The 27,691-nt window shown below is 55.2% G+C and overlaps 1 protein-coding gene across 1 annotated transcript in view; it reads right to left on the bottom strand.

Moving 5' to 3' along the window:
- CNPY1 (canopy FGF signaling regulator 1) overlaps positions 1–27,691 on the bottom strand; it is a 61,297-nt gene that overhangs the window by 18,535 nt on the left and 15,071 nt on the right. The window contains exon 2 of the mRNA XM_070449834.1: positions 27,486–27,598. Coding sequence (XP_070305935.1) covers positions 27,486–27,598 — 113 coding nt within the window. The remainder of the gene's footprint in view (positions 1–27,485; positions 27,599–27,691) is intronic.

The raw sequence follows: 27,691 nt of genomic DNA, 5'->3' as shown, positions 1-27,691 counted from the left end.
GGTTTTTCCAGTGGTCATGTATGGATGTGAGAGTTGGACTGTGAAGAAAGCTGAGCATCAAAGAATTGATGCTTTTGAACTGTGGTGTTGGAGAAGACTTGAGAATCCCTTGGAATGCAAGATCAAACCAGTCAATCATAAAGGAAATCAGTCCTAAATATTCAGTGGAAGGACTGATGCTTAAGCTGGAACACCAATCCTTTGGCCACCTGATGCGAAGAACTGACTCCTTGGAAAAGACTCTGATGCTGGGAAAGATTGAAGGTGGGAGGAAAAGGGGATGACAGAGGATGAGATGGCTGGATGGCATCACTGACTCGATGGACATGAGTTTGAGTAAACTCTAGGAGTTGGTGATGAACAGGGAGGCCTGGTGTGCTGCAGTCCATGGGGTCGCAGTCAGCCAGGACTGAGCAACTGAACTTAACTGGCATTCTAGTGGTTAAGACTCCAAGCTCTCAATGCAGGGGCATGGGTTTGATCTCTGGTTGGGGAGCTAGGGTCTCACATGCTGCAGGGAAATGCCAAAAAACAGAAAAAAAGGAGCACCCAGTTCTGAGCCAGTGAGTCATGGGGTGGTGACCAGATGTGTTGTAGCTTCAGGTGCAATGGAGGCCAGTGATCAGTAAACTCCTGAAGTGTGTAGGGAGCCACCGTCCCCTGTCCAGGGAGAAGGGTCATCAGTGTTTCTGCTTTCTTGCTAATTCTTGGGTTCTAGGTCTGTAGCATCTCTTAAAAGCTCAAAATAATGGGTGCAAAACATGGGTCTGATTGAGATCCCCCACCTCTCTCCACAGAAGGACAGAGAGGGGACTCCCCTGGGGGTGTAGTGGCTGGGAGTCCAGCTGCCATTGCGGGGCACACGGGCCCATCCCCGGTCTGGGAGGATCCCGCCAGCCGCGGAGCAGCTGGGCCCGTGAGCCACAGCTGCTGGGCCTGTGCTCTGCAACAGGAGACGCCACCGCAATGAGCGGGCTGCACACCGCAACTAGAGTCGAGTCCGCTTGCCACAACCAGAGGAAAGCCCCCGTGGTAACAAACCACCCAGCACCGCCAAGAAAAATTTTTTTTAATTTAAAAAAAGAGAGACGGTTCATAAGTCAGCTTTGTTCTTGTCCCAGAGAACGTTTGGCTTGTTTGGTTTGGTTTTCCTCCTTGAGGGCCGCCAGTGAACTCGTCTCCCCAGATCAACGCCTTCACAAGCTAAGTGTGCAAGGAGGTGCTGTTACATTCAAGCATCCGGGCTCAGACGCAAGGGGGGAGCTGCCCGCCATCTCAGCATCCCGCCCGGCCCTGGCCCCATCCCCCTCCTGTGTCCCCACTGCGCCCTTGCCCCATCACAGGCCTTTCTGGGAGCCCCCGGCCCCATGATCGTCCGATCATCCGGGTGGTGGGCACCCATCAGAATCCACACCCTCCTCGAAGCCCCTTCACTTTGGACATGTGGGGAGTTGCCCACATTTAAAACGAGATGAATGATTCTGCTCTGAGCATTTCTGCACATGAGGTACTTTTTCTCCTGTTGGATTATTTTCTCAGGCCGTGTTCCTTAATGTAGGCTGCTGCTGCTGCTAAGTCGCTTCAGTCCTGTCCGACTCTGTGCGACCCCATAGACGGCAGCCCACCAGGCTCCCCCGTCCCTGGGATTCTCCAGGCAAGAACTCTGGAGTGGGTTGCCATTTCCTTCTCCATAATGTAGGCTAACCAAGTCCTATTTGGTTTTATCTACTGATGCTTCTGGTCAGACCACGAACCCCAGTCTGCCTAACAGAGAGACACCTGTGAAAATAAACTACGAGCTCAGTCAGGGCAAAGTTCCTCAGCAGTTTCCCTAAAGAGGAGCGGCTCCCTCCAGGCCTGTGTGCCGAGTTCCTCAGAAACCTGCTCCAGGGAGACGGTGAGAGGATCAACGGCTGGGGTTTATCACAGGGCCTGCGGCTTCGCTCAGCGCCCACGGGGCTCTGCTCGGTCACAGTACAGTCTCCACTTTGCCCCCTGCTGACGCTTCCAAAAGGAGCTGAGCCTGAGGTCGTTTTGTTCCTTTTGAGCCGAGCTTTCACTATTGGATAAAAATGAACAATTCCAAGAGGTAAAGTGAAAGCTTTCTTCCTGATTTCTGTGCATCTGGATAAATGTTATCTTTCTGCTCTTTAACACCCAGATCTTGGAGGAGGATTATATTTCTAAATATATTCTATACTTACTTCTAAATTGGGAGTAAGAAACATTCCCCTATCGCTCCCAAAGGGAAGCTGTGGGTGGGACCTGGGCCTTAGGTGGGGCCTGGGCCGTGGGTGGGGCCTGTGTTGTGGGTGGGGCCTGAGCCGTGGGTGGGGCCTGAGCCGTGGGTGGGGCCTGGGCCGTGGGTGGGGCCTGTGTTGTGGGTGGGGCCTGAGCCGTGGGTGGGGCCTGAGCTGTGGGTGGGTCCTGTGTTGTGGGTGGGGGCCTGGGCCGTGGGTGGGGCCTGGGCCATGGGTGGGGCCTGTGTTGTGGGTGGGGCCTGTGTTGTGGGTGGGGCCTGGGCCGTGGGTGGAGTGACAGTTTCGGGACCTCTCCACTGGGCTCCAGGATCACAGAGGCCACCTGCATGGCTAAATTCCACTCAGCGAGCGCGGGGCTGGGAAGCAGGACGGGTGGACTACCCTGAGGACAGGGCAAGTTCCCTACCCTTGCGGGAGCCGGAACAACATTCCGAGGAGAACGTTCTGAGGAGAGGCCCACAGACCCAAATGGCGAAATCTATCAGGCGACCGATGTTTACTGAGCACCTGTTGGGTTCCTGTTGAGAACCTGTTGAGAACCCTGTATGCAGGTCAGGAAGCAACAGTTAGAAATGGACATGGGGCAACAGACTGGTTCCGAATAGGAAAAGGAGTACGTCAAGGCTGTATACTGTCACCCTGCTTATTTAACTTCTATGCAGAGTACATCATGAGAAACGCTGGGCTGGAAGAAGCACAAGCTGGAATGAAGATTGCTGGGAGAAATATCAACAACCTCAAATATGCAGATGACACCATCCTTATGGCAGAAAGTGAAGAAGAACTAAAGAGCCTTTTGATGAAAGTGAAAGTGGAGGGTGAAAAAGTTGGCTTAAAACTCAACATTCAGAAAACTAAGATCATGGCATGTCCTATCACTTCATGGCAAATAGATGAGGAAACAGTGGAAACAGTGGCTGATTTTATTTTTCTGGGCTCCAAAATCACTGCAGGTGGTGATTGCAGCCATGAAATTAAAAGATGCTTACTCATTGGAAGGAAAGTTATGACCAACCTAGATAGCATATTAAAAAGCAGAGACATTACTTTGCCAACAAAGGTCCATCTAGTCAAGGCTATGGTTTTTCCAGTGGTCATGTATGGATGTGAGATTTGGACTGTGAAGAAAGCCAAGTGCAGAAGAATTGATGCTTTTGAACTGTGATGTTGGAGAAGACTCTTGAGAGTCCCTTGGACTGCAAGGAGATCCAGCCAGTCCATCCTAAAGGAGATCAGTCCTGGGTGTTCATTGGAAGGACTGATGCTGAAGCTGAAAGTCCAATCCTTTGGCCACCTGATGCGAAGAGCTGACTTATTAGAAAAGACCCTGATGCTAGGAAAGATTGAAGGCAGGAGGAGAAGGGGACGACAGAGGATGAGATGGCTGGATGGCATCACTGACTCGTTGGACATGGGTTTGGGTGGACTCCGGGAGTTGGTGATGGACAGGGAGGCCTGGTGTGCTGCGGTTCATGGGGTCGCAAAGAGTCAGACACGACTGAGCGACTAAACTGAACTGAACTATTGGGTTCCAGATACTGGGTTAGGTGTGAAGAGACAGCAGTGAACAAAATTAAGGTGGCCCCTGTCCTCCCAAAACCTGTGGTCTGGCCCCCACCTGAAATCTCACAGGGCCATGTTGGCCTCGAGGTTTGTGTCCATGAGCCAAGACCGGTTTTTACATTTACAAATGCCTGGGAAAAAAATCCAAAGAATATTTTGTGACACGTGAAAATGAAATGCTATTCGAATTTCAGTGTCCACGGTAAATCTGTCTGGTTGTTTCCAGAAGACTCTTGCCCAGCCCTCCTCTGGCGCGCTGAGCCCCGGTTCCTGGTGGGCCCCTGACCGCTGCCCCATCCCCACCCGGCCCCGCCCCCCTGAGTGATGTGTTCCAGCTTCCCCAGCTCCCACCACCCCAGCGTCCTCCCTGCCCTGGCGGCCCGCAGTGCCTCTCTCCCGGAGGACCCGACAACAGGTCTTCCAGATGTGTTTACACACACACGTGTGCACACACCCGTGGATACACATGCAGATACTGAGTGAGCCTCATGGCTCCCAGGGAGCCTAGAGCATCTTCTACCCAGGCCCCGCTCTCCTCCCGCCCACGGTGACGCCACCGTCACTACAGTTGTGGAGCTTACTGCATGCTTTGATATAGGAACCACCCCCCCAACACACACACACTGCTGGGGTGGGTATTGTCTGGTATTGCAGGCCAGGAAATGGAAGCCTCGAGAGATTTACTCAGTGAATTCAGGAGGCCAGGCCTGCCTCTCCCTCTGGTACCACACAGCCGGCCCCACAGCGGACACAGCAAATGTCTGTGGCTCCTGGGGCCTCTCCCAATGAGATGCCCTTCTCTCCATCCACAAGGCTGCCCCTGTCCGGGCTCCTTTCACCAAGGCTGGGGGCCCCATCCCACTTCCCCAGACACACCACTGAGAAGTTGGTCTCTTGCTCCAGGTCACAGACCTTGGGTACATGCTGAAGCCAGAAGCTAGTCAGGTCCGTTTGAGGCTAAAGCCCTTCTCTGAGTGTGGGGGGCCAGAAGGCATGACTCCTCCCGAGCCTTCATGGAGTGCACTGCCCTGGGCAGACACCTGGCACCATGGGAGGGCCCCAAAGCTACTGTTTGTAGAGAACAACCAGTGTCAGGGGACTCAGCCTCACATCTCAGCTGTCTTTCTCATGACCATCAGCACGTTGCTTTCCCTCCAGAGTTTCCAAGGAGAGAACCATTTGAAAGTGCAGATGCAAAGTTGTGCTACGTTCCACCCAGCTCCCTCGCCAAGGGCTGCCCGGCGCCCACTGCCAGGCCTGGCTCCTCTTGCACTGGGAAAACAGCACAATCCTCCAAATGCAACCCTTTATCCCTCCCCGATTGTGGAGTCGAACAATTCCGATTCAGTGGAATAAGGAGCAATTAACGGGACGAGGGATTTATTAAGGATAAGTCATGCCAGACAGTTTTGACAGCTTGTTTTGAGTGTGACAGAATTACAAAATGCATTATGTATTTAGACTTTTGTGCAGCGTCTAATTCCAGGCTCGTGAAGTTATTCTCGCCAAATGGTCTGAACCAGCCAGAAGGAGAACAGTCTCACACGCTGCAAATGAACGCAAAGATCAGAGACAAGAGGTACAAGGAGCTCAGCTGCAGGCCCAGACGGAGGCCAGGAAGGGAGCCAAGATTCCTGAGGGCGTGGGGGTCAGGGTCAGGGTTTGTTCCCCTAAAGTCTTTTGCGTTGATTCCATCCACCACTCTACGTGGGGTGGGATGCCCCAGCCCCAACCCCACTGCCCTCGGCCTTAGCAGCCTGCGAACGAACATGAGGGGCCGCATAGGGTCCCCACCCACCCTCTGGCACCCTTGTCACCTGAGGACCCTCGGCAGAAGGGCAGGGTGGGAAGGCAAGCCCACTCAGCCTGGAGGAATCAGAAAGACAGGGCTGGGAGGCCCTCGGGGTCGCCAAGTCTAAGCCTGCAGTGGTCAAACTGTCTCCGGAAAGATATGTGCACGTCCACACACCTGGCACCTGTGAGCGCAGGAGCGTCTTTGCAGAGGTAAGGAGATACGATGAGGGCGTATTCACTTCGGGTGGGCCCTGATCCAGGGTGGCTGATGCCCTGCTGGGAATTGGAGGACAGCGCAGACACCCAGAGAGGGGAAGGCCACGTGCTGACCGAGGCAGAGACCCAGGGGGGACACATCTCCAAGCCGAGGAATGCCAAGGACTGCAGCGGTGAGAGGCAGGAAATCCATTTCTCCCCGAGTCCCCGAGAAAGAACCTACTGCCAACACCTTGGTTTTGGACTTCTGGCCTCCTGAGCTGGGAGACAGTCTGTCCCTGAGGCCCGATCTGTGGTGCTTTGCGACACAAGTGTCAGAAATGAAGAGCTACTGAGTCCAGATGCCCCGGGGCAGGAGGGGAGCTGTGGACGGAGGCGCTGCGGAAGCCACACTCCCAGCTTCCCTCCAGGATCCGAGTGGGAGAGGGGGGCATTCCCATGGTCTTCAGGGGCCCGGGAGGACTCAGGCCGGGGAGAGGGAGCAGCCACCAGGCCACTAGCCGGTACCATGAGTCAGTATCACTCCTTTTGTTTGTATTGATCAATTGAAACGCATGCGTGGCCAGAGTTTGGTTAATTAACCTTAATTCTGTGCTAAGCTACTGTAATCTTTAATTCTCTCCCATCACTTTCTGCCCTCTGATAATTATTATTTTTATCTGTCCATGGGTACTGAATCATCTGTTTTATCTCCTCTCCCGGAGGATAGTGTGGCGTTGAATTGTTCTATACGCCCAGATGCTAGTGTCAGTGTTTTCTCGCTCAGCCGGAGTATTTGACCTAATCGGACCACGGTGCCTCTGCCCGTGTCATGTATACAGTCCAGCAGCACCAGGGATGGCAGAGGACGTGGGACCTGCGGGCGCGGGGGCTGGGGATGCAGGGCCAGGGGCTGGCCATGTGCATGGCTGCCCTGGGGTTCGCAGGGCTCAGGGCACAGGGCAGCCCTCCCAGGTCTGCAGACGCAGATGCTGGCGTCACAGGCCCCTTTCAGACCCCTCTGTGCTTGCTCAGCACACGCCTGACACCACACTCAAAACATCATCAGATCAAACGCCCAGGACGCTCACCGGTGGCGAGCCTCTTTTATTAAGTTTCTATTTATTCACTTTTTAACTCTTTGTCAGCATCGTGCAACATGTGGGATCTTAGTTCCCTGGCCAGGGATTAAACCTGCGTCCCCTGAAGTGGAAGCCGGGAGTCTTAACCGCTGGACCGCCAGGGAAGTCCCCGGATACTCTTTTTTTCCTTGACATTCTATCATCTTCCCAGGCTCTTCACAAAATAGTGGAAGCAGTCCCCAAACACCTCACAGAACCAAAGGAGAAGTGACATATCTGTCAAGCAAACAGTTACTCTTTTATTTCACAGAAATTGAGAATGAACACACTGTGAGCCAAATATCATGCTATGAGGTGTAGGGAACATGTAGGGAACATTTAAGATAAAGCATGTCCTTCAGGACAGAGAGGTACGATAGAACGCAAGTAACGAGGATGAATCACGGGCTTTAACAAACGCTCTGAAAAAGCTACAAAAATACTTCAGATGTTCGGATCTTGCGAGGGAATGCCTGTATTTCAGTTTCTGACAAATGCATCCTTGAAAAGCTGACAAAGTGTCATTCTAATGCAACAGGGAGGGGGAGTGTGGTTTGTTTAATAAACAGTGCTAACACAAATGACTTGCCAGAAGGAAAGAAAGCTGGACCACACCTCACACCACATCCAAAAACCGAGTTCCATATAGACTCAATGTTGGAACATGAAAGCACAAACCATCGGAAGAAAATTCAGAAAACAATCAATACAAAGATGGGGACGCAGTCTTGAACGAGATGAGACACCCAAAGGCATCAAGGAAAGAGACCGTGTGTGGGGCAAAGGTGCCAGGGCCTCGGACAGATGCCACCAAGAACAGGCGTGGGTGGCATGGAGCCAGCCGCCCTGCACGGTCACCCGGGAAATAATAACATGCAAGACAAACAGCCTCACAGAACACAGGGAAAGGTCACAAAGAAGCAACTCGAAGCAAAGGAAATCTGCTTAACATCCTGGGAGCCAGTGAAGGGGAAATTAAGACGGGAGTGAAATGCCATTTTTCATATATTACCAGGAATTAAACAATGACATCATCCAGTCCTGGCAAAAACAGAAGAGCTCGCACGCGTGGCCAGCAGGAACACAAAATGTGGCAACAACCTGTGGGGAGAAAAGCTGGCGGCAAGGATTCGAGTCAAGACGTGCGTGCTCTGGGAGCCCTACCCCGTGGAGAGTCTGTCCTGCAGAAATCATGGGAACCACACATATATAATCAGGTTTCCCTGGGGGGCTCAGATGGTAAAGAATCCGCCTGCAATGCAGGAGACCAGGCTTCGATCCCTGGGTCGGGAAGATCCCCTGGAGGAGGAAACGGCAACCCACACCAGTATTCTTGCCTGGAGAATCCCATGGACAGAGGAGCCTGGAGGACATAGTCCATGAGGTGGCAAAGAGTCAGACACGACTAAGCGACTAACGCGCGCGCACACACACACACACGTAATCAGGAGGCTTGTTGCACTGTTGCTGTAGTGGCAACAGACTGGAAGCAGCCTGTGTGTGCGTTTGTAGGAGAACAGTCCCAGCGGCCAGGCTGGGTCTCTGTCCACTGACCTGGAGGCCATCCATGACGGACGCTCATTAAGTGAGTATCTTAGCGTGGGCCACCACCAGCTGGGTGGGTTACACAGTGGAAGTGTTTTCGCACAGTTCTGGAGGCTGGACACCCGAGATCCAGGGCCCGGGTGAGTCTGAGGACTCCCCTCCTGCTTGGCCCACAGCCCCTCCTCTCTGTGACCTCTCGCAGCCCAGAGAGAGGGCTGGCGTCTCTGTCTGTCCTTACGGGGACACCAGTCCCATGCAACTGAGCCCCACCCTATGACCTCACTTAACCTGAATCCCCTACTCGAAGACCTCAACACGGTCACAATGGGGGGAGGTGAGGGTTCGCCATGTCAATCGGGGGAGGCGGTTGACAACCATCCTGTCTACAGGGCGAGAAATGCATTTAAACTTAACATTTAAATCGGTTTAACACTTCCACACCCTTCAGGGGGATATATATATAGCATGATTTTACTATTATCTTTAAATGATAAAAAGAGAAAAATGAATCCATATGGGATGTGCATGTTTGTACAGGTTTGAGGAACGTGGAGGATGCTGAAAAAGGCAGTGCCCTCACCCTGGATTATTTGAGGGGGTGGGAAGCCAGCAGGGGAGAGTGGAAGGGTCACTGACAAACTTTTTGGTGTGGATCTCAAGTTAAAATTACCACATTACTTCTGTAATTTAAGTTTTTCAATGAAGAAAAAAAAATTGAAAACCGCAAATAGTCAGCAGATACAAGTGCATCCCATACCACCTGTAAACCGCTGAACACCCATCAGGGGCTCCCAGCCCACTGCTCCGCACTGTCTGGGAGACCCCACCCCCAGGAGCCCCCGGAGACGCAGCCTCTGGGCAGCATCGCCTGACCCTGCATCGAGAACTCGACTCTTCCCCTGAAACACTGGAGAGTGCCCACGGGGGAGCTTATTAGTGGGTCCAGCGGCCTCTGGACCATGAGAGGCCACTCTTCACCCCACATTTCCCGTAGAGCTCTCCAGACGGACTGAACTCCAACCAGTCGAGTGGCCAGAGATGCCTCCTTCCCTCTGATGTTCCAGAAAGTTCAGGAGGAAGAATGTGAGAACAGCCCAAAGAGCCTAATTATTTTTTTTAACTGAACTTCAACAGTGGACAGGGGAGCATATTCTCTCTTCATATAAATTTTAAAGCCTCTCGATTGGTGCTGTGTCCACCCCAACCCTTCCGTTCGGCCTCTCCTCTTATCATGAGCAGGGCCCCGACTTTTCCTTCTGTCCCACGTCAAGCTCGACGGGGGGACTCAGGGGCTGTCCCCACTGCAGAAATCACATGGGACTGGAGAGAAGGGGCGTTGGGGTCCAGCCCTTGAAAACCACGCATCAGAGCCCCCCGTCCATGCCCCCAGAAGGCTGTGCAAGCTGAGGCAGTTTCTGCATCCAGAGCTGAACCCCGCAGGAGAGGAGGTGGTCTTCACGCCCACCGAGCCCCCTGCAGCCCTCCGCCCTCCAAGCACAGTCCTCTGCTTCCTCCAGGCGTCTCTCCTTTGTCAGAGACCCGGTTACAGGCAGAGTCTGCACCTGCCAGGGGGGTGACTGCCCCCAGCCGGGAATACTGGCCTCCGAGCCTGGGAGACAGAGGGAGTACACCGTGTCTCTGAGCAGAGTCCCTCCTCCCCCTGCTCCAGCCTCAGTGCCCTTGGCCATCCTAGGTGTCCTGCCTGCGTCTCCCTTCTGAGCATCTCCGGTTCTGCTGGTCCTCCCGTAAGGACTCCAGTCACCGGATCAGGGCCCGTCTTGGTCCAGCATGACCTCATTAACAACAGACACCTCCTAGGGTCCTATTGTCAATAAAGTCACATTCTGAGGCTCTATGTGGATGTGAATGGGGGGTGCTATTCAGCCTAGAGCTCATCCCCAGATTCGCGTGTGATTTTTTTCCATGCACCTTCTGCCCTGTGTGTTCGGCAGGGGTGTCACTCCTTCCAAACTGGACCTGACCACAGCTGAGGTCCAACCGTGGCAGCCGGGGTTTCAGTCGTAAGAGAGCCATGCAACTCCAGGTGGCCATGCTTTGTAAAGTGACAGCTCCAGCTTTCTCTAAACACTGGAATTCCAAGTCTAAGCCACTAAAACTCCCGGGTTCTCCTGGTGGCTCAGTGGTGAAGCATCCACCTACTTTATGCAGGAGACTCAGGTTCGACCCCTGGTCCGGGAAGCTCCCACAGCTAGGCTGGGGCACCCCAACTGTTGGGCCTGTGCTCTAGGGCCTGGGAGCCACAGCTCCTGAAGCCCCCGCACCCTGACGCCCGTGCCCTGCAGCAGGAGACGCCACCGCGGTGAGAAGCCTGCACAGCGCACCTGGAGAGCAGCCCCAGCTCGCCCCGAGCGGGAAGCCCGAGCAGCAGCCGAGATCCCGCACAAACAGTGAGCACCGGCTAACTGACGGGAGAAGACGGCTCCTGCTGAACAGGCCTTCGCAAGCTCCGCGCTGGGGACAGCGAAGACCCGCGGAATCCTTTGTGGCAGCGGCTGTCCTGTGCCCGCAGCGTCCGCCTCTCCCTGCGAGTCCAGGTAGCTCCCTGGCCCCCCACTTTCCCCGCCAGCCACATCTCCAGTGTTGCTCCGGGTCGCCCCCAGCAGAGACCCGCAGCCACAGACCGGGTTCCTAGCGGAAGCCTCTGCTGAGTCACTGTGATGGGGAAACAGGCCGTCTGGCCCCCTGGGCTTGCTGGCGGTGGTGTCCGGGCTGACCCCGGGCAGCACGTGGTGGCATCCTCGGCCGCCGAACCCGGGCCCACCCCCCTGCCTCGCCAGCAGGTGCACACCAGCCTCCAGGCCTCTGCGGACAGCAGGCCCTGCACACTGGGTGACCACTCACATTTTATTTGTGAATAGGCTTCTCATCATAGATAGACTCTTAAAAAAAAAAATTGGGGTCATACTAGACCTAAATTCTTGACAATCAATCTTCTCTGCCTTCTCACGTTTATGTTTTTAAATTGAAATTCAAAGAATGGGGTCCATATCGGAGCTTCCCATGTGGCGCTAGTGGTAAAGAAGCTGCCTGCCAATGAAGAGATGCAAGACATGTGGGTTCAATTCCTGGGTCTGGAAGATCCCCTGGAGAAGGAAATGGCAAATTGCTCCAGTATTCTTGTTTGGAGAATCCCATGGACAGAGGAGCCTGGCGGGCTACAGTCCACGGAGGTGCAAAGAGTTGAACATGACTGAGCATGCATGCACTTCTTTTGTGAGGGACACTAGCCCCTGCTTCCCTGGTAGCTCAGCTGGTAAAGAATCTGCCTGCAGTGCAGGAGATCCAGGTTCAATTCCTGGGTCAGGAAGATCCCCCGGAGAAGGGATAGGCTACCCACCCCAGTCTTCTTGGGCTTCCCTTGTGGCTCAGCTGGTAAACAATCTGCCTGCAGTGTGGGAGACCTGGGTTCGACCCCTGGCTTGGGATGATCCCGTGGAGAAGTGAAAGGCTACCCACTCCAGTATTCTGGCCTGGAGAATTCCATGGACTGTATAGCCCATGGGGCTGCAAAGAATCGGACACAACTGAGCGAACTTCACTTTCACTTGCCATTATTGCTTAATATGAAGCTAAATTAAAGAATTTCTTTCCCTCAAGATCATGTGAACTTAGCATGTACGTCATTAGACTAGCCATGACATTTGAATTAGGGAGGTCCAGATAACACTTAGAAGGTTAAAGATGCATTTGGATGGCAGGAGGTCTCCTTGAGCCTTAGACCGAGGACGCGCTGAGCCCAAGGCCAGGCAGCGGTGTGTGCGTGCTTATGGCTGGGGGCCCCTGCTTTCATTGGCAGATCCATCCCACCGCTCTCGTCCTCTCCCTCTGCGTTGGGACTCCAGCTCCCCTTGTTGAGGGTGGTGGCTGGTGATGCACTGTCCGCACTCCAAGGTGGGCTGGTCCCTGATTTGTCTGTTTCCTAATCACTCCTCAGCTGAGCCTTCAGGAACTCTGGCTGCTCTCAGCGCCTCACAGTCTGTCAGGCAGACACAGCCGGGAATCCAAGCAAGATGGGCCACGTGGCTGGTGGCTAGAGGGGCAGAGATCCAGGGAAATGCCCTGTCACCAGGGAAGGGGGACACTGCCCGTCGGGTCCCTGGAGGGTTGAGCCCTGAGCCCCGCATGTCCCAGGATGTATCAGACAGACCTGGGAGAACGAGTCCTGCTCATGCACTGTAAATTGCCCAACTCCCTGGAGACTCTTGTGTGAAAGTGTGAGACCCAAGTCAGCTTGGATCTCAACGACAGCTTGAGCAAATAAAGCAGAATGCGTGTCAACATCTGTTCAACATCACAAATAGGAGTTTACTTCAATCAGATCAGCATCTGTTAGGACCCTCTGTAAGTGAAAATGATGTTGAAATTTAGAAAAGGGGAGAAAAATTGGTTCTGAAAGTTCGCCTGATATTCTCTAATAGCTGCTTTATAACAAAAACAGTTCCATCTGTTCTGCCTGCCAATTCATGCTTGGCCCTGAGGGCTGTTTCTTTCTCTGGGTCATTGTCCTGTTAAATGGTTCTTTGACTGTTTGGAGACCAGGACACCTTTTTATGCCATGGCTTTATGTTATGTTACCATCCATTTCCTCCTCAGTCTATAGTCAGAAAACAAAATACGTTAATTTCTTCTTTACCACGCAATAAAACCAAAAAGATCTGCAATGGATATCCATTCAAGCCTGCTGACATACAGATTAAAGACAGCAGGACATCTCTGGGGGATCGTCCATGCCATTAGAGGAGCTAAGAATAAACCACACACAGATCATGCGTGGGTGGTCACTGGGGACTCGGCGTGGCCACCTACAGATAATAGACAACCTGGGACTCGGCGTGGTCACCTACAGATAATAGATAACCTGGGACTTGGTGTAACCAAGTACAGACAACCTGGGACTCGGCATGACCACGTACAGACAACCTGGGACTCAGTGTGACCACACACAGATAACAGATAACCTGGGACTTGGCGTAACCACGTACAGACAACCTGGGACTCGGCATGACCACGTACAGACAACCTGGGACTCGGCGTGACCACCTACAGACAACCTGGGACTCAGCGTGACCACGTACAGACAACCTGGGACTCGGCGTAACCACGTGCAGACAACCTGGGACTCGGCGTGACCACCTACAGATAATAGATAACCTGGGACTCAGCGTGACCACGTACAGACAACCTGGGACTCGGCGTAACCACGTACAGACAACCTGGGACTCGGCATGACCACCTACAGATAATAGATAACCTGGGACTCGGTGTAACTATGTACAGATAACCTGGGACTCGGTGTGACCACCTACAGACAACCTGGGACTCGGTGTGACCACCTACAGACAACCTGGGACTCGGCGTGACCACGTACAGACAACCTGGGACTCAGCGTGACCACGTGCAGACAACCTGGGACTCAGCGTGACCACGTGCAGACAACCTGGGACTCAGCATGACCACGTGCAGACAACCTGGGACTCGGCGTGACCACCTACAGATAATAGATAACCTGGGACTCGGCGTGACCACCTACAGATAATAGATAACCTGGGACTCGGTGTAACCACGTAAAGATAACCTGGGACTCAGCATGACCACCTACAGATAATAGATAACCTAGGACTCGGTGTAACCATGTACAGATAACCTGGGGCTTGGTGTGACCACCTACAGGTAATAGATAACCTGGGACTCGGTGTGCTCATGTACAGATATCAGATAACCTGGGACATGGTGTGACCACCTACAGATAACCTGGGACATGGTGTGACCACGTACAGATAACCTGGGACACAGTGTGATCACGTACAGATAACCTGGGACTTGGTGTGACCACCTACAGATAACCTGGGACATGGTGTGACCACCTACAGATAACCTGGGACACAGTGTGACCACGTACAGATAACCTGGGACATGGTGTGATCACGTACAGATAACCTGGGACATGGTGTGACCACCTACAGATAACCTGGGACTCGATGTAACCACGTACAGATAACCAGGGACTTGGTGTGACCACATACAGATAACCTGGGACATGGTGTGACTACCTACAGATAATAGATAACCTGGGACTCGGTGTAACCACGTACAGATAACCTGGGACTCAGTGTGACCACGTACAGATATCAGATAACCTGGGACTCAGTGTGACCACGTACAGATATCAGATAACCTGGGACTCGGCGTGACCACGTACAGATAACCTGGACTCGGTGTGACCACCTGCAGATAACCTGGGACTCGGTGTGACCACATACAGAAAACCTGGGACTTGGTGTGACCACGTACAGATAACCTGGGGCTTGGTGTGACCACCTGCAGATAACCTGGGACTCGGCGTGGCCACCTACAGATAACCTGGACTTGGTGTGACCACGTGCAGATAACTGCAGAGTCAGGTCTCCCAGCATTGCACCCTGCCACAGTCATCCCCACATGGGCTGAACCCTGGGCAGCGCGTGTCTCTGCCTCTCTGTCTCAGCCTCCCGTTCCATCCACCGCTCAGAAGGCGGGAGGAAGGAACAGGCCAGGGCTGGCAAGTCAGAACCTTGACATGACTTCAGTTGGCCAAACTGCCAAGGACTCACAGACCTCGAGAACAGATTGGGGTTGCCAGCGGGTGGGGTGCGAGAGGGCGGGATTGGGAGTTTGGGGTGAGCAGACACACACAGGGGTACACGGGTTGGATAAACAAGAAGGTCCTGTGATAAACCGTAATGGAAAAGAATACAAAAAAGAATGCCTCTATGTATGCATAACTCAGTCACTTTGGTGTACAACAGAAATCAACATAACATTGTGAATCAACTATCAGTTCAGTTCACTCACTTAGTCGTGTCCGACTCTTTGCGACCCCATGAATCGCAGCACACCAGGCCTCCCTGTCCATCACCAACTCCTGGAGTTTACTCAAACTCATGCCCATCGAGCCGGTGATGCCATCCAACCATCTCATCCTCTGTCATCCCCTTCTCCTCCTGCCCCAATCCCTCCCAGTATCAAGGTCTTTTCCAATGAGTCAACTCTTTGCAAGAGGTGGCCAAAATATGGGAGTTTCAGCTTCAGCATCAGTCCTTCCAGTGAACACCCAGGACTGATCTCCTTTAGGATGGACTGGTTGGATCTCCTTGCAGTCCAGGGACTCTCAAGAGTCTTCTCCAACATCACAGTTCAAAAGCATCAATTCTTCGGCACTCAGCTTTCTTCACAGTCCAACTCTCACATCCATACATGACCACTGGAAAAACTATAGCCTTGACTAGATGGACCTTTGTTGGCAAGGTAATGTCTCTGCTTTTTAATATGCTATCTAGGTTGGTCATAACTTTCCTTCCAAGGAGTAAGCATCTTTTAATTTCATGGCTGCAATCACCATCTGCAGTGATTTTGGAGCCCCAAAAAAATAAAGTCTGACACTGCTTCCACTGTTTCCCCATCTATTTCCCATGAAGTGATGGGACCAGATGCCACGATCTTAGTTTTCTAAATGTTGAGCTTTAAATCAACTTTTTCACTCTCCTCTTTCACTTTCATCAAGAGGCTCTTTAGTTCCTCTTCACTTTCTGCCATAAAGGTGGTATCATCTACATATCTGAGGCTGTTGATATTTCTCCCAGCAATCTTGATTCCAGCTTATACTTCCTCCAGCCCAGCATTTCTCATGATGTACTCTGCATATAAGTTAAATAAGCAGGGTGACAATATACAGCCTTGACATACTCCTTTTCCTATTTGGAACCAGTCTGTTGTTCCATGTCCAGTTCTCACTGTTGCTTCCTGACCTGCATATAGGTTTCTCAAGAGGCAGGTCAGGTGGTCTGGTATTCCCATCTCCTTCAGAATTTTCCACAGTTCATTGTGATCTACACAGTCGAAGGCTTTGGCATAGTCAATAAAGCAGAAATAGATGTTTTTCTGGAACTCTCTTGCTTTTTCGATGATCCAGTGGGTGTTGGCAATTTGATCTCTGGTTCCTCTGCCTTTTCTAAAACCAGCTTGAACATCTGGAAGTTCACGGTTCACGTATTGCTGAAGCCTGGCTTGGGGAATTTTGAGCATTACTTTGCTAGTGTGAGAGATGAGTGCAATTGTGCGGTAGTTTGAGCATTCTTTGGCATTGCCTTTCTTTGGGATTGGAATGAAAACTGACTTTTTCCAGTCCTGTGGCCACTGCTGAGTTTTCCCAATTTGTTGGCATATTGAGTGCAGCACTTTCACAGCATCATCTTTCAGGATTTGAAATAGCTCAATTGGAATTCCATCACCTCCACTAGCTTTGTTCGTAGTGATGCTTCCTAAGGCCCACTTGACTTCACATTTCAGGATGTCTGGCTCTAGGTGAGTGATCACACCATCCTGATTATCTGGGTCGTGAAGGTCTTTTTGTACAGTTCTTCCGTGTAGTCTTGCCACCTCTTCTTAATATCTTCTGCTTCTGTTAGGTCCATACCATTTCTGTCCTCTGTTGAACCCATCTTTGCATGAAATGTTCCCGTGCTATCTCTAATTTTCTTGAAGAGATCTCTAGTCTTTCCCATTCTGTTTTTTTCCTCTATTTCTTTGCATTGATCGCTGAGGAAGGCTTTCTTATCTCTCCTTGCTATTCTTTGGAACTCTGCATTCAAATGAGAATATCTTTCCTTTTCTCCTTTGCTTTTCGCTTCCCTTCTTTTCACAGCTGTTTGTAAGGCCTCCTCAGACAACCATTTTGCCTTCTTGCATTTCTTTTCCACGGGGATGGTCTTGATCCCTGTCTCCTGTACAATGTCAACTATACTTCAGTAAAATAAGTACATAAAAAGGAACTGCTCTGTATTAAATCCTGGAACGTGCCGATCAGTCAGAGAGAGGTGGAAAAAAGGAGTTTGTGAGGTTTGGGGGAGAGTAGATACATGTACATGTGTGGCTGAGTCCCTTGGCTGTTCGCTTGAAAGTACTACAACATTGTTAATTAGTTATACCCCAATACAAAATAAAAAGTGTAAAATTTGGATTAAAAAAAAAAGGAAAGCTGATGCCATCCGCAAAAAGACTCAAAGCAGAATGAGTGCTTGTTTCCTGAGTTTTTAAGTACGCGCTCAGGCGGCAGAGGCTTCAGATCACTCAGCTGACAGCTGGGAAGAGAGAGTTCCTGGAACAAGGCCCGAAGTGACCCGCACGGCGTCAGGGTGTCCTTTAGGACTCACGGGACACTGGCTTCCTCAGTCCGCCCCCAGAGGCAGAGGTCGACCTCAACTCCGAATTCCACTCGCCAACAGCGTCAGGCGCAGTGAAAATCTGAGCACCTTTGACCGGAGAAGCAATCTCTATGGGATTAGAGCAATTCTCTTCCTTAGGAAAGAAAAACAGGCAGTCTGTAATTACCTGCTCCCAACGGCAACGTCTGTCCTTCCAGCCTCAGTCTCAGGCGACTCAGCGGCTTGGCCCTCCCTGCATTGTTTCAACACCTACCAAGAGGATTAAAAATAATCTCCTTCCCTTTTAATTTTGCGTCACCCCTCTATGCTGCATGCCCCGGGGACGCCGTGAATGTTTAATCCCCGCGGTTTGGGGGTGGGGGGAGGTTAACCCTTGTTGAGGCGCGGCTGGACGGGAAGCCCTGGGGGAAAGGGCCCCCTGGTGGCCCTGCCCGGAAGAGCACCGAGCGCCCGGGCCGAGGGCTCAAGGTTCGCGGGCAGAGCTGCGTCTTTGCTGCGCTCGGGGCCCTCAGCGTTCCCCTCTGAGTGGGTCCCGGCCAGGCCTGCCCACCCTGGTACTTGCCACTGCCGCACACGCTGGGTGACCCAGTCTCCCCTCTCTGCTCTGAGATGGGCAACTGCCCCCTCACGGGCTTGTGCCGTGCGTGTGTGCACACGGTCACACCCATGCACATGCGGTGCGCACGCATGCATGCAGGCATGCTCACGTGTGCACACGTCCGTGCACACACGTGTCACACACACCTGCACACACTTGCTGCTTGCCTTTGCACCCTGGCCTCTTGGGGGGCGACTCTGGCTGAAGAGGAAGAGGGTTTGGCCACCCAGGGCGGTTCCAACCTGGGGGTCCGGCCAGGGGCAGTGCCGCCCCGGGGACAGGTCCAGGGTGACTCAGACAGCTGGGGGCCTCTGGCAGGGGTGAGGGGCTGGCTTGGAGTCTGCAGAGCAGAGGGGACGCCAGCCTGTCAGCCCCGGGGGAGGAAGAAACCAACAGTCTTGCAGGGCCCAGACGTCCACCAGCTGGGCAGGGGCCAGGCAGTGCCCTCCACTGACCCACGGCTGAGGAATCCAAACTCCCACCCTCGTCCCGGAGTCCTGGCCCCAAGGCTGGAGCAGCCACAAGTGCGCCTGCTCAGCGCCAACCTTCCTGGACCCTCTGCCCCCTAGCTGTGGGCCCCAGGCCCTCCTTCCCCTGGCGGCTGCATGGGAGCATCTAAACCTAGAAACCCTGCATTCAATTCCTCTCTGTTCAAAATCACCGCAGGGGTTCTTATACCCAGCAGAACCCTGGCTGAGATGTGATGGGTGCAAGGATCGTCTGCAGATCTGTGCTGGCCGACCTTACCCGGTTAGAGGCGCTGAGATCGGGTCACATGTAAAATGGGACCCTGCCAGTTGCAGACCTGCAGTGGTGTCTGTCTGGGGCCCCCTGGGACCTCAGTGTCTGTGGAGCGAGGCTGGGCTTCGACAAGCCCAAGGTGGGTGACGGACCCCACTGTGCGGGGAGATCATAGGCTTTGAGCTGCTCTGTGCTAGGGCTGCAGGTCGTTGGTTTGAGGAACCCTCACTTGGGTGACACCCTAGATGCCTGGTGACCAGAGAGCCCCCGCGACACAGCCTGTCCCCAGTGGCCACGGGGCGGAACCGCCATATAGTCACCTGACCCCAGCTCCCTGGAAACCGATCAGGTGAGCACGGGTGCCAGAGACAAGAGCTGGGTGTGCGGGCAGAAGGGAGACGTTTCACTCTCACCCTGCCCCCTGGACCTCCCCCAGGAGTCCCCTGCCCCGAATTCCCCACCCTCCCTCGGAACATGCAGGGGACCCCGAGGACTGGGTCCCTGAACAGCCAGGCAGCAGCCTCCCCCACCCACCGGCGCCGGTGGGCAGGAGGGCAGCTCTCATCGTGGGAGCGGTCCCTGGATTCACACGGGAAAGACGCCCTTGGCACCGTATCAACAAATCAGCACAAGAGCCAGAGGGTTTCTCTTTTTAAAAAAGTGAAAGAGGAACTTCTCTGGCGGCTCTGTGGGTAAGAATCCGCCTGCCAGTTCAGGGGACATGGGTTCTACCCTGGTCTGGGAAGGTGCCACGGGGCAACTAAAGCCTGCGAGCCGCAGCTACTGAAGCCTGTGTGCCGCGAGCCTGTGCTCTGCACCAAGAGAAGGCACCGCGGTGAGAAGCCTGAGCCCCCAGCGGAGGGCAGCCCCTGCCGGCTGCGACTAGAGAAAGCCCGCATGTAGCAACGAAGACCCAGCGCAGCCAAAAACAAATAGAGTTTTTAAAAAAGGATTCTTAATAGAAAAAAGTTCAAGTATAACTTGTTTAAAAAAATAAAAGAATAGAAGGAGAGGTAAAAAAGAAGATGACACACAGTCAAAGCTGTCAACCAAACGAATGACAGAGATGCAACGAACCCCAAGTGTACAGTCTGGAAAACGAGAAAGGCCGCTCCTTCTCCTCGTCCTTCTCCGGGAGAGGGGGGAAAGGGAGCCTGGGAGAAAAGCAGCCAGGCTGTCGAGGACTGAACACACAGATTCTGCGCATGTCCTCTGGACGCCTGAGAGAGGAGACCCGCTCATCTCAGAGACAGGGTCCTGGGGCCCCGCGGCTTTAGAGAGAAGAATCGGCAACAGAAACAAAGGTGACAGCCCCCTGACTCCAGCGCTGCCTTCCCAGGACTGTCCGAACCTCCACAGGACGGGGATGGAGGGCGGCCCCCCACCGCTGAGCTGGTGGGCCACCAGGAACCAGGAGCAGAGGCCGCACAGACGGGGGTGGCCACCTGCCTGCTTGTGCCGCGTGTTCTGTGTAGCAGAGAGCTATGTGTGCCTTCCACTTTACTGAGAGCAAGGCTACTTTTGAGAACTGGAACTCCTGAAATGACATGGAATTCTTTTGATTTCTCAGGGGAAAAAAAAACCAACCAAAACTCAATTTTTAAAAATTACACAGTAGTAATCTGTTCATGATGGGAAAACATTAGAAAGATGAGGAAAAAAAAAACAAAAACGAAGCCTCACAGCAATGCCAGGATGACCCCATCATCATCAAGGCGTATATTCTGTGCCCCCATCTCCCAAGACCAGATGCTCACTCATGGGGAGTATCTGTATACACTGAGTAGTCACTTCTTTTTTGTACTTGAAAACTGCACTGCACCTTTCTGATTTTCTTACATGCTGATTCACGGGTCCATGTGAACATAATTTTATCTTCAGTTGTCAAAGTAATACATTGATTAAGGTGTTAACCACTGCCTGAATATTCATTGTAAAGACTGAAGCTTAAGTTCCAATTCTTTGGCCACCTGATGCGAACAGCCAACTCATTGGAAAAGACCCTGAAGCTGGGGAAAATTGAGGGCAGGAGGAGAAGGGGGCGACAGAGGATGAGATGGTTGGATGGCATCACCAACTCAATGGACATGAGTTTGAGCAAACTCCAGGAGGTGGTGATGGACAGGGAGGCCTGGCGTGCTGCAGTCCATGGGGTTGCAAAGAGTCAGACACAACTTAGCCACTGAACACACACACACCGCGGGCTGACAACGTCCATGAAACAACATAGGGGTAGTCTCCCAGCTCCTGCTTGCCAGTGTAGCTTCCAGCCCTGCACCCATTCACACCATCTCTTTCTATTGCTTGCAGGAAAATTCGAGAGAACTCAGGAATGTCCCCCAACCCCGTTTCAGTCCCATCGCCACACTAGGGTCTCCACACTGTCTCTGAGCCCTCGCTCTCACAGCACAGGGCAGAAGTGTGGACTGCCGGGTGGCCGCCTGCCACAAGACCACTGCCCCCCGACCCTCAGGTGGCCAGACGCCTCTGTCGCCCCTCCTCTCCTCGGGCAGCAGCCCCCACCCCAGGGCTGGCCTGACCTCCCGGGGACTCCCTCACGGTGTCCTGACTGTAAGACACCATCCGCACTGTCTTGGGGCTGGGGAGTCGGGGTCTTTTGGACAAATTCCCCACTTGTTGAAAAGAAACCTAAGGCAACACTTTTCCGTTTTTCTGTTCTGAGGGCTGTCCACGCGTGACACCGGGAGACGCGTGGCTCACTGGGGGCCACGAGGAGACTCCGCCCACCAGGCCGAGCTCTCTTTCTGCCAAGATCGGCAGACAGGAAAGGCAGAAAGGGGCTCGGCCACCCCTGGGGTCCCTGGGCCTCCAAACTCGCCCCCAGGGCCACCGGCATGCAGACTATCTCCTGTGTAGGACGGGAGACGCTGCTTTAGCTGGTTGGCCTGTTGTTCGAGGCTGAGCGCTTCCCAGGGCCGCCTTTTTGAAACGAGTAGCTTGAAACCATCAAGCTCTGATGCCGGGGGTGGGGACGAAGACCAGATCGTCTCTCACCGCCGTCACACGTTGTGCTCACGGTGCTCCCTTCTGAGGTCTGAGAACTCCTCCTCTCCACCACCCCCAGTGCAGGCTGAACACGCACCAGGCGTCCTGGCGCAGGGTGGCCCTGGGGCCAGAGCATAACCTCTGAGCCATGGCTACTGGGAGCTGGGAGCCAGGCTGCCAGGGCCCCCGCTGGGCTGGGGAGACAACCGTGGCCCCCAGGGCGCCTTGGTCCCTGGGTCCACGGACAGCGCAGACCACCAAGACCCAGCCCTGCTTTCTGCCGTAACCCCTGGAGGAGAGGTTCTGTTGGTTTCCGCATGGGGAATAGCAATTCCTGTGGCATTGTTTGGGTACGAATAGTCCTCCAGAATGAAAGACCTTTAGGCTGCGGTCCCATGCTGAGAAGGGCCATCTGGGGCCGTGGCTCTCAATGTTCGGGATGTGACCCACTTTTTCCAATGCAATTCCTTACATAAAGCGTCAGGAGACAATAGCTTCCTTTGTCAAGAAGCACTCTGACACTTCACGTACACGTTTCCACGCCAGTTTCACCCCTGGGTGCTGACTGGCGGCTTGCTGGTTGGGGGGTGGCCCGCAGTCTGACCGTCACTGGGGACTGAGTTCCCCTCTGCCCTCCAGCTGGCCCGTGACTGTCCAACACTCACCCTCTCATCTCGCTGGCAAACAGGCCTCCATGCTGCCACGAGGATGTTCCAGCAAATGAGACTTCTCCTCGTCTCAGCACTACACGCCCCTCCCTTCAGGCCTGCCCGGGTGCGGGGCACGGAGCCAGGCTGGGCACCCCAGGCTCCGCTGTCCACTGAGTCTGCAAAGCGCTGGTCCAGGCCTTGCTTGGTTACCACTCAGAGAAAATGGGGCCTCTCCCCGAGGGTCTCCCGGCCCACCACGCCAGGTGGGGAGCTGATGGTGGCCTGGTGGCCCTCCTGGGGAGGGGGACCAGAGGGGCACTTTGCCTGAGAGGGCCTCATGGTAACTGCCTGGGTCTGGGTTTCACTGGAGGGTCATTGCCCCCTCCCCTCCCTTCTCCAAACATGGGCGGGGCAGGGGCAGTGTCTGCGGAAGTGGGGGCAGAAGGTAAAGGTGGATCTTCCGGGGGTGGCTGGGGCCCAAGTCCACTGGGGATGGTCCAGAGCGGGGGCAGCGCTCTTGAGAGGTACCCCACCCAGGAGTAGTAGACCCCTTCCCTGCACTGCCCCACCCCCAGTCTACCCCTTTCTGCTCACTGTAGAAAACTCTAGGAGAGAGCAGGGTTCCTGGAGTCAGTGGGAGCCCCCGGGGAAACGGGAAAGGCTGCATCTGCCACAACTCCCCCACCCCAACCCTGACCTCCCACCCCAACCCAGACCTCCCACCCCAACCCTGACCTCCGACCCATCCCTGACCTCCCACACCATCCCTGACCTCCCACCCCAACCCTGACCTCCCACCCCAAACTGACCTCCCACCCCAAACTGACCTCCCACCCCAACCCCGACCTCCCACCCCAACTCTGACCTCCCACCCCAATCCTGACCTCCCACACCATCCCTGACCTCCCACCCCAACTGACCTCCCACCCCAAACTGACCTCCCATCCCAACTCCAACCTCCCACCCCAACTCTGACCTCCCACCCCAATCCTGACCTCCCACACCATCCCTGACCTCCCACCTCAATCCTGACCTCCCACCCCAAACTGACCTCCCACCCAAAACTGACCTCCCATCCCAACTCTAACCTCCCACCCCAACTCTGACCTCCCACCCCTGACCTCCCACCCCAACCTCTACCTCCCACCCCAACCTCCCATCCAAACTCCAACCTCCCACCCCAAGTCTGACCTCCCACCCCAACACTGATCTCCCACCTCAACCCCAAACCTGACTTCAACCCTGACCTGACCCCACCCGAGTCCCACCGCATCCTCCAAGGGCTGGCCCTCCGGACGTCCCCACCTCCCAGCATCCTATAGTGGCCACACAGGGTTGTGTCCTGGTGTCCGTGGTCCAGCGGGCGGCCTGCCCCGGGTGTACGGAGCTGAGAGAGGAAAGCGGGGTGCAGGGCTCAAGGCCAGGCTGGCCCAGGGCCACAGGGCACGGCAGAACCAAAGCAAGCGGGGTGCAGCTGGCGGGCGGGGCCAGGGCAGGTCCTAACCCCGCAGAGCCGGGCCTGCCCCCTGGGGCGGGCGCAGCCTGAGCACAGGCTCCCCGGGGCCCCCGAGCACGCCTCCCAGGCTCCCCCGGCTCCTGGACCAGGGGCTAGGCTTCCCAGCTGGGGTGCCCGCGGGAAGAGTCGGGGAACAGCACAAGGCGGTGGATTTCTGCACAGGCCCCACTGCTGCCTCTGCAGAGTGTGGAGGGGAGGCGCGCAGGGCACCCTGGTCCTCGGGCTGCGGCAGCGATGCGGCATCAGGAGCTGCCGTCTGGGGGACACGCGGCCCCTCAGGGCTGCCCCCACCCGCGCACCTCATCTTCTGAGCCCACCTTCACGGGGGACGGAGCATGCTGGGCAGGGCCGGCTGCAGCCCACTCACCACACATGACCCAACCCAGAGCAGCTGGCCACGTCCCTTCCGCTGCCGCCCTCCCTGGCGCCAGGCTGGATATGGGCGAGCAGGCTGCATGGACCTGTGTGTAAACTGTCCACACACCGCGCTGGAAATGCCAGCTCGGGCCTCTCAGCAGGGCCGCCCCCCCTCCCTCCGACGAAGGCCTGTCTCCCCCCCGCCACCCCCGGACCCTCAGCTTGGAGGGCACAGCACGCCGGTCAGGGCTTCCCCCCCGTCCTTGGAGAAACAGGGCCAAACCAGGAAACGAGAAAGCAGGACAGAGCAGAAGGTGGGTCTTGCACCCTTGGCCAGCGTGTCGGGACGCACCCTGAGTCTAGGCCTCTCTCAGTGGAGCACAGGCCCAGTCCCGCCGGACGCTTGTTTTGTGTGTGTGTGTGCGCGCGCTTCTCAAACACCAAGTTGAGCTCACACAGGCTGCGCGCTTGCTTGCGGCAGAAGGACAGAGAGATGGCTGCACACCAGCCCCGCCGGCAGGCCCGCCAGGCCCGCGTCCAAGGAGGCGGGTGAGGCCCCGACTTCACACCACACGAGGCCTTGCCTTTCAAGTCCGACTGGCTGAGAAAATGGCCGCGGGGCTTTGAAGCTGGGTAGCGTTTCCTGGGTGGGTGGGAGGAAAGGCTGCTGGCTTCTGTGACGTATGGGAGCCGTCGCGGTCACTGGCTTCGTGTTGGCCAGAGGCCAGGAGGCTGACCGCCAGCCCTGACCCCAAAGCCACATGGTTCCAGGACACGTGGCTGGAAGCCCAGCCTCTCCGGTCACCGTGGAGCCTCCCCGTGCAGGCCCGGAGCATCCGGCTCCAGCGCCAAGGGCTGGAGCTGGGGGGGCCTCTCCCCGTGACCGCTGAGCATGCCCCAGGATGGTGGGGCTCACGGTTGCCTGGACTCTGAGGTCACCCTGGCCCGAGAGATGGACGCGCCGGAATGGCGGCCCTCGGGGCTCAGCAGACAGTTTGCGGTAACTTTGAAAATGTGGTTTCAAGTAGATCATCTCAGAGCAGAACCAAGCGGTGTGAGGAAGCCTGTCGCTGCTAGAGGTGAGTCCACGTGGGAGCTCGGGGCACTCCGCACGGACCCCAGGGAAGACCCCCAGGGTCGCAGTGGGAGAGCTTGGAGGGTGCAGGGCCCAGGTGCGCCCCGGCCCAGCCCCACGGGGCCCACTGTCTCTACGGGACCCTGGGACACCGCTGACCTGCTCTGCATGTTGTCATCAGAAAGCAGGTTTATTCTGCAGGTCGCTGTCAGGATGGGAAATCACTGAAAGACTGGCATGGCGGGGTTCTCAACAATCAGCCGCCAGCTCCCCGAGGTCCCCACCCCGCCACCTCCTCTGGGACCTTCCGGGTCCCCTGGGTCAGTCATTCTTTAGAGAAAGGCTCCTTCCTCTGTCCGGGCCCAGATGCACCAGCAGCGGGTCAGGTAACCCACAGCCTAACCTTTTACCGTAGCGACCCTCCGTTTACTTCAGAGGCTGCACTGGCCCCAGCACACACACCTTCGCTGCCCTGCTGGATGGTGGGAGACGGTGTGGCCGGTGGAGGGGCCAGGGCTGCTCCCCCCTGCAGGTCACTGTGGCCGCCGGGGCCACCTTGTCACGGGGAATTGGCCTGAATGGAGCTGCCGTGGGTGCATGGTGACGCAAGTGTCATGGTCCTTCCCGGGGAAGCACCTGAGTTATCAGAATTATCTGATCATTCTGGTGAATTACCTGGTGAAATTACGGGAGAAGGGTTGACGTGGGAAGGAAGGCCCTGCCCTTCTCGGGGTGGCTCCTGACCCAACACATCTCTTAAAGGCTCCCTTCAGAGTGTCCTGCTGGGCCTTAACCAGCCCACTCCCACGCTCTCTGATGGGCAAACGCTCCAGAAAGAGGTGGAAAAAGCGGACGGCCCACCTCGGCCATGCTGGACAAACCAACAGGAAATCCAAACCCAACTTCCGGTCAGCCCAGAGCGCGTTGGGTGACGTGGTGCAACACCTTCTCCAGCCTTGATTCACTTGTGTGTGTCAGTCGGTCAGTCGTATCCAACTCTCTGCGACCCCATCAACTGTAACCCATCAGGCTCCTCTGTCCATGGAGATTCTCTAGGCATGGTGGGTTGCCATGCCCTCCTCCAGGGGATCTTTCCGACCCAGGGACTGAACTGAGGTCAGTCCTCATTGCAGGCAGATTCTTTACTGACCGAGTCACCGGGGAAGCCCTTGTTTGGCTTAGGATGACTGTGAAATCACTTACTCGTCTGGGCACTTACCACCTGTGTGCGGGGTGGGGGGAGAAGACAGGAGCCTAGGTTCGCCCTGGCCCCATCTAGCCCCTCCTTCCTGGGTCCTCAGACCCCTGCCATCAGACACTCAGGGTGGGGCGGGGCGGGCTGGGGTGGGGTGGGGGGCCCTCCCGGGGGGCATCCATGGAAGAAGCATATCCATCTTTCCACTCAGATGAGTGACTGGGTCTGTCTTAGAGACGGGTCTCGCATCCTCACCCCCAGGAGGATCCTCTGCGGATCGTGGCAGCAGGGGTGGGGAGCCGGGGGGAGGTGCTCAGCCTCTGAGGTCCCTAGGCAGCCCCCGCAGTCGCTCTGGGTCCCCTGCAGGCCTCGCCCAAGAACCGTGGAAGCGCTATTTTTATCCTGATGCACAACAGTGCCAGAACGCCTTCCGACTTGACGAGACACAAAATTTAGGTGCTGGGAGAGAGACTTCAATTTCAAGCTTAAAGATTACTTTGGGTCCCCCAGGACTCAGAAGCAATTTAGAGCTGATACCCTGAACAAGAGAAAGGTTAGAAGATTAAGACCAACTGCTGTTTGGATAAATGGCTGGTAATTGCCCACACCCGCAATTATACACGGGGACATAATTTCTTTTCCGCTACCTTTCTCCTCTCCTGCGTCCCGTCAGGATTCATTCGGAAGGAGCCCACCTTGGTCTTCTCCTGCCGAGCCTTGGTGACGTCGTATTCCACTTCGTCCATCAGCGCTCTGCACGCTAAACAAGGCAAGGCGTGCACGTTACTCCCGGAAGGGCCCCTGCCCCTAGCCCCCGTCCAGCTGCAGAGTCACGAGCCTGCGGTCCCCGGGG

The sequence above is a fragment of the Odocoileus virginianus genome, chromosome 1 (genome assembly GCF_023699985.2).
Source record: "Odocoileus virginianus isolate 20LAN1187 ecotype Illinois chromosome 1, Ovbor_1.2, whole genome shotgun sequence".
NCBI lineage: Eukaryota > Metazoa > Chordata > Mammalia > Artiodactyla > Cervidae > Odocoileus > Odocoileus virginianus.
The sequence above is the reverse complement of the archived record's forward strand: the minus strand, read 5'-3'. Positions and strand labels throughout refer to the sequence as shown.